The sequence below is a fragment of the Lethenteron reissneri genome, unplaced genomic scaffold, assembly GCF_015708825.2.
Source record: "Lethenteron reissneri isolate LAM-NWPU_2019-01 unplaced genomic scaffold, ASM1570882v1 scaffold_1638, whole genome shotgun sequence".
Classification (NCBI taxonomy): Eukaryota; Metazoa; Chordata; class Hyperoartia; order Petromyzontiformes; family Petromyzontidae; genus Lethenteron; species Lethenteron reissneri.
Window position 1 is genome coordinate 2,701,488 of NW_026891375.1, and position 6,990 is coordinate 2,708,477.

Below are 6,990 nucleotides of genomic sequence, written 5' to 3' on the forward strand. Positions count from 1 at the left end.
CGGGCGTGGCTGCTGCTACTCGCTACTCACAGCACTTGCCCCTACATCCTGTTAGAGGCTACACGGGGGACCTTTGTCTGTGTCTCTAGACTACTCACTAACCTCCCCGTGCTGTGTCTCCGTCAGGGCGACGTGGTGTGCCTGTCCCCGGCGCTGGCGCGCTCTCGCTGGGCAACCTGGGGCAGGTGTGCGTGTGCGCACGCGTCACCTCCGCCATCCACCTCATCGACCCCGGCACCCTGCAGGGTGCGGCAAAAGCACCGCGCCTCACCGTACTTCACCGTACCTCACCACGCCTCACCTCACCGCGTCTCACCGTGCTTCACCGCACTTCACCACACCTCACCGTGCCTCACCTCACCGCGCCTCACCGTACTTCACCACACCTCACCGTGCCTCACCTCACCGCGTCTCACCGTGCTTCACCGTACTTCGCCGTACCTCACCACACTTCACCGCACCTCACCGTGCCTCACCGTACTTCACCGTACTACATCACCGCACCTCACCGTGCCTCACCGTACCTCACCGCAATTCACTGTCCTTCACCGTGCTACTTCACCATACATCACCGTACTTCACCGATCTGCGTGCCCCCCCCCCCCCCAACGCGCCGCTCGCCGCGGAGACGGCGGTGCTGCTGTGTTGTTGTCGTCGTTGTTGTTGTCGTCGTTGTTGTTGTTGTTGTTGATGTGACGGTTATGATGAGCGTTGTCGTGGTGGTGATGGCGGTGGGGGGGGGGGGGGTAGTGGTTGTGGCGGTGAGCGGGGTGGGGTTGTGGTGGTGAGTGGGGGTTGTGGTGAGTGGTAGTGGCGGTGGTGAGTGGGGGTGGTGGTGGTAGTGGCGGAGGTGAGTGGGGGTGCGTGGGGGTGGTGGTGATGGTGAGTGCATGGGTAGTGGTGAGTGGGGCTGGTGGTGAGTGGGGCTGGTGGTGAGTGGGGCTGGTTGTTGTTGTTGGTAGTGGCGGAGGTGAGCGGGGCGGTGTTCTGGAGGGAGCCCTTTGGGTCGCTGTCCACGCCACGTTCCTTCACATCGTTCATCGGTGCTGGACGTGGAGACGCTGCGGGACCAGCGGCGCTCAGCCGCCTCCGGGGCTACATCCTCGCGGGTAACAACAACACCCACAACACAACAACCACCACAACAACAACAACAACAACCACCACAACCACCACAACCAGTACCACAACCACTACGACAACCACAACCACTACGACAACCACAACAACCACCACAAACCACTACCACCACTACCACACCACCACCATCACCACCATCACAACACCATCACCACAACCATCACAACAACCACCACCATCACAAACCACAACAACAACAACCACCACAACCATCACCACAACCACCACTACCACCACCACAACCACCACCACAACCACCACAACAACCACAACCACCACCACTACCACGTACAACCACCACTACAACCACCACCACAACCCACCACAACCATTACCACAACCCTACCACAACCATCAACACAACCATCAACACAATCACCATCACTACCACCACCACCACCACAACCACGACACATTTTGATTTAAAGCTTTCGTGACTGCAGGGATTCATGTTCTTGGTTCTTTCGGTAAAAGTCACGTAGAAGGGAATAATAAAATAATACAAATATAAAACAAACAAAAATCCTCACGACGTTTCGACTAGGCAACACAAGCAATCGTCATCAGGTGTGAAATCCACAGCAAGAAAATGTTTCAATTTTTTTATTGTTTTATATATTTTTATTGTATTATTTCCCTTCTACATGACTTTACCGTAAGAACCAAGATATATAACCACAACGATGTCGTGTGTTCAACATCGCCACTGGGGAGACAAAGGCGGCCGGGCGTGGGTGCTGGTAGCCACCCACCCCCTCGTGTGCCACAGCGCCGGTAGCCTTCATAGGTGCTGCTGCTACTCGCTACTAACAGCACTTGCCCCTGCAGGCCTGTTAGAGGCTACATGGGGGACCTTGTCTTGTGGCCTCTGTGTGAACATTTATTGAAGTGTAAATTATGATCGTGTGTGCGTGTGTGTGTGTGTATGCTCTTGTGTGTCTGTGTGTGTGCGCGCATGTTTGTGTGCGTGTGTTTGTGTGTGTGTGCGTGTGTGTGTGTGCGTATGTGTGTGTGTGCGCGTATGTGTGTTTGTTTGTGTGTGCGCGTGTATGTGCGCGTGTGTGTGGTGCGCGCGTGCGTGTGTGTGTGTGCGTGCGCGCGTATGCGCGTGTGTGTGTGTGTGTGCAGCGCGTGTGTGCGTGTGTGTGCGCGTGTGTGTGTGTGCGGTGCGCGCGTATGCGCGTGTGTGTGTGTGTGCGTGCGCGCATATGCGCTGCGTGTGTGTGTGTGCGTGTGTGGTTTGTGTGTGCGTGTGTATGTGCGTGTGTGCGTGTGTGCAGCATGTGCGGGCGGAGGTCTGGTTGCAGCGGTGGAACGAGGTTGGCACGGGGGAGCAGCTGCCACACACGCACACACCTGGGCCACCTGCTCAAGCCAGGAGAGCCGCGTGCTGGTGGTACTGACACACACACAGACACACACACACTCACACACACACAGACACACACACCTCACACAGACACACACTCACACAGACACAGACACACACATCACACAGACACACACAGACACACACAGACACACAGAGACACACACACAGACAGCACACACAGACACAGACACACACACAGACACACACACAGACACACACACCCACACAGACACACACACACAGACACACACACAGACACCCACACACACACACAGACACACAACACACACGCACACACACAGAGACACACAGCCACACACACAAGACACACACGCTCACACACACACTCTCACACACACTCACCGTGCGTGCGTGTGCGTGGCTACCGCACCTCCCAGGCTGGACTTGTCGGTGCGCCAACTTGGCGACGTGGAGGGGCGTCGGCGTCGTCGTCGCCACCGTCCGTGGTGCTTGTGCGCAAGGCCTACGAGCGCTCGCGACGGGCACGGCGGCGAAACTGGACCCTGGCCGAACTGCCCAGGGAGCGCCAGGGCAACCACGACGTCGCCTCGGACGACGAAAGGTGACGGGGGGCCGGGAGGTTGGGTGGGGGGCTGGGGGCGGGGGCGGGGGTGGGGGTGTCTCTCACGTGGGTGAGCGGGTGTGGGTGAGTGAGTGGTGGGTGAGTGTGTGGGTGAGTGTGTGGTGAGTGTGTGTGTGAGTGAGTGAGTGTGTCCGTGTGTGTGAGAGTGCGGGGTGAGTGTGGGTGAGCGTGAGTGAGCGTGGGTGAGTGTGTGGGTGAGTGTGTGGGTGAGTGTGTGTGAGTGAGTGTGTGAAGAGTGTGTGAGAGTGTGTGTGAGTGCGTGTGAGTGCGTGTGAGCGTGTGTGAGCGTGGGTGAGTGTGGGGTGAGTGGGTGTGGGTGAGTGTGGGTCAGTGTGGGTGAGTGTGGGTGAGTGAGTGTGAGTGTGTGTGAGTGAGGTGTGGGTGAGTGTGTGGGGAGTGTGTGTGAGTGAGTGTATGAGAGTGTGTGTGAGCGCGTGTGAAGCGTGTGTGAGCGTGTGTGAGCGTGTGAGTGTGGGTGAGTGTGAGTGTGTGTGAGTGTCCGTGTGTGTGAGTGCTCGTGTGTGTGAGTGGGGTGTCCGTGTGTGTGGAGTGTGTGTGGTGTGAGTGTCCCGTGTGTGTGAGGTGTGTGTCCGTGTGTGTGAGTGAGTGAGTGCGTGAGAGTGAGTGTGTGAGTGTGTGTGTGAGTCTGTGAGTGTGTGAGTGTGGGCGTGTGAGTGCGTGTGAGTGCGTGTGGTGTGAGTGCGTGTGAGTGCATATGTGTGGTGAGTGCGTATTGTGTGAGTGCGTGGTGTGCGATGCCCGTGCGTGTGGTGTGGAAGTGTGTGTGAGTGCGTGCGTGTGCGTGGCGTGCGTGCGTGTGCGTGCGTGGTTGAGTGTGGCCGGGCATGGTGCTGACCACCTACCCACCCCCTCGTGTGCCGTGCCGGCCTTCACCAGTGTCGCTACTCGCAGCACTTGCCCCGTCAGTCCGTCGCAGGCTACGCGGGTGACCTTTGTCTTTGTGTGAGCAGGCAGTACGAGGACTTCCTGGAGTGACTTGGAGGAAGATGAGGCTGTGAGGAAAAACGTGAACATCTACCGTGGTGACTCACTCGCTCGCACACGCGTTGTACACACACACACACACGTGTACACACACGTTACACACACACTGTACACACACGTGTACACACACACGTGTAAACACACACGTACACACACACGTGTACACACACACACGTGTACACACACACATGAGGCTGTGAGAAAAACGTGAACATCTACCGTGATGACTCGCTCGCACAGCGTGTACACACACCACACGGTGTACACACACACACGTGTGTACACACACACACGTGTACACCACACGTTACACACCACGTTTACACACACGTACCGTGTACACACACATACACACGTGTACACACACATACACACGTGTACACACACCACACGCGTGTACACACCGTGTACACACACGTGTACACACACACGTGTACACACACACACGTGTACACACACACACGTGTACACACACACGTGTACACACACACACACACGTGTACACACACACACGTGTACACACACACACGTGTACACACACGCACACGTGTACACACACACACACGTGTACACACACACACGTGTACACACACACACACGTGTACACACGCACACACATGCATGTACACACACACACGTGTACACACACACACGTGTACACACACACGTGTACACACACACACACGTGTACACACACACACGTGTACACACACACACGTGTACACTCGCACACACGTGTACACACACACACACACGTGTACACACACACACGTGTACACTCGCACACACGTGTACACACGCACACGCGTGTACACACACACACGCGTGTACACGCACACACGTGTACACACACGTGTACACCACACACACGTGTACACACACGCACACACACTCACGCACTTACACTCACGCACGTACACACTCACGCACACACTCACGACCACACACGCACGCACACTCACGCACAGCACACACTCACTCACGCACTCACACTCGTACACACACTCGTACACACACTCACATACACACACTCACACACACTCACTCACACAAACGCACGCGACCACCTTTGTCTCCCCGCCCCCCCCCCTCACCGACCACTCGCCCCCCTCTCTGCGCACGTGCAGACCGAGCCACGTGGAGACACCAGCAGGAGGAGGAGGAGGTGGAGGAGGTGGAGGTGGTGGAGGTGGGGACTATGAGGAGGAGGATGACGACGACGCTCCGCGGATCGGCCTGGAGGAGATGATGGACGACCTGAAGCTCACGGGACGCGCCGGGAGGGCCCCGAATCGGACATGGTGTCTGAGTGACGCAGAGGAGACGCAACACTCAGACACTCACATTAGTCACTCACTTAGACACTCACTCACTCAGTTAGACACTCACTCACTCACTTAGACACTCACTTAGACATTCACTCAGACACTCACTTAGACAGTCAGACACTCACATCACACACTTACTTAGACACTCACTCAGACACTCGCTCACTCAGACACTCACTCACTCAGACACTGAGACACTCACCCACACACTCACTCACTCACACACTCACTCACTCAGACACTCAACCAGACACTCACTCAGACGGTCACTCACTCACTCACTCAGTCACTTAGACACTCACTCACTCAGACACTCACTCAGACACTCAGACACTCACTCACTCACTTAGACACTCACTTAGACACTCACTCAGACACTCACTCACTTAGACCTCACTTAGACACACACTCAGACACTCACTCTGATATTCACTTAGACACTCACACACTCAGTCAGACACTCACTCAGACACTCAGATACTCACACACTCACTCACTCAGACACTCAAGACACCCACTCAGACACTCACTCAGACATCATACACTCACTCAGACCTCACTCACTTAGACACTCACTCACACACTCACTTACTTAGACACTCACCAGACACTCATTCAGACACTCATTCACTCAGACACTCACACACTCACTCAGACACTCACTCAGACACTCACTCACACACTCACTCACTCAGAACACTCACTCAAGACCTCAGACACTCACTCAAGACACTCAGACACTCACATCAGACACTCAGACATTCACTCAGACACTCACTCACTTAGACACTCACTCAGACACTTGCACACTCACACACACAATCACTCATACACTCACTCACCTCAGACACTCACTCAGACGCTCACTCACACGCTCACTCACACACTCACTCACTCAGACACTCACTCAAGACACTCAGACACTCACTCAAGACACTCAGGACACTCACTCAGACACTCACTCACACACACTCTCACACACTCACACACTCACAACAACAACAACAACTGCCATTCGCCACTAAGTGCGGTGACGTCACCACGACGCTTGTGCCAGGCCATGTGCACCTTGAGGCCACGTGAAGTGTCGAACGCCCGCTGGCAGGAGGGTCACGGGGCAGACCCAGCAGGTGACACGGGTCGACTGACTGAGATGACCGAGATGACTGGCTGATGCACCACCTGTGCCCCCTACTGTGCCAACTTGCTGTGCTTTAGCTACCTGGCGCTCCGCTCGTTGTTGTGAGCGTCGCTCCTCCGCCCTCCGTTGTTGCTGGAGGGCGACTGCCTCCAACTGCCCAGTAGCGTCCTTCACGAGCCTCCTCCACAGAGGCCGATCTTGACACCGCTGGTACCGGTCATCGGCAAGTCCACTCAGCTCCACGTCCTCCTGTACCACATCACTCCATCTCTTCTCGAGCCTGTGCCCGGCCGGGTACGGGTAGCCGGGTACCCGGTTGCGACCTCTGGTGTAAACAGACACCCAAGACACGGACATACTGCGGGGTCACAGGCAGACGGGAGACGCACGGGACAAACAC

General features: G+C 56.2%; 1 protein-coding gene across 1 annotated transcript in view; it reads left to right on the top strand.

Annotated features, from left to right (window-relative positions):
* LOC133362967 (run domain Beclin-1-interacting and cysteine-rich domain-containing protein-like) overlaps window positions 1-2,543 on the top strand; it is a 23,043-nt gene extending 20,500 nt beyond the window's left edge. Inside the window, 2 exon segments of the mRNA XM_061581944.1 lie at window positions 127-272; window positions 2,421-2,543. Coding sequence (XP_061437928.1) covers window positions 127-272; window positions 2,421-2,543 — 269 coding nt within the window.
* Window positions 2,544-6,990: the final 4,447 nt, after the last annotated feature.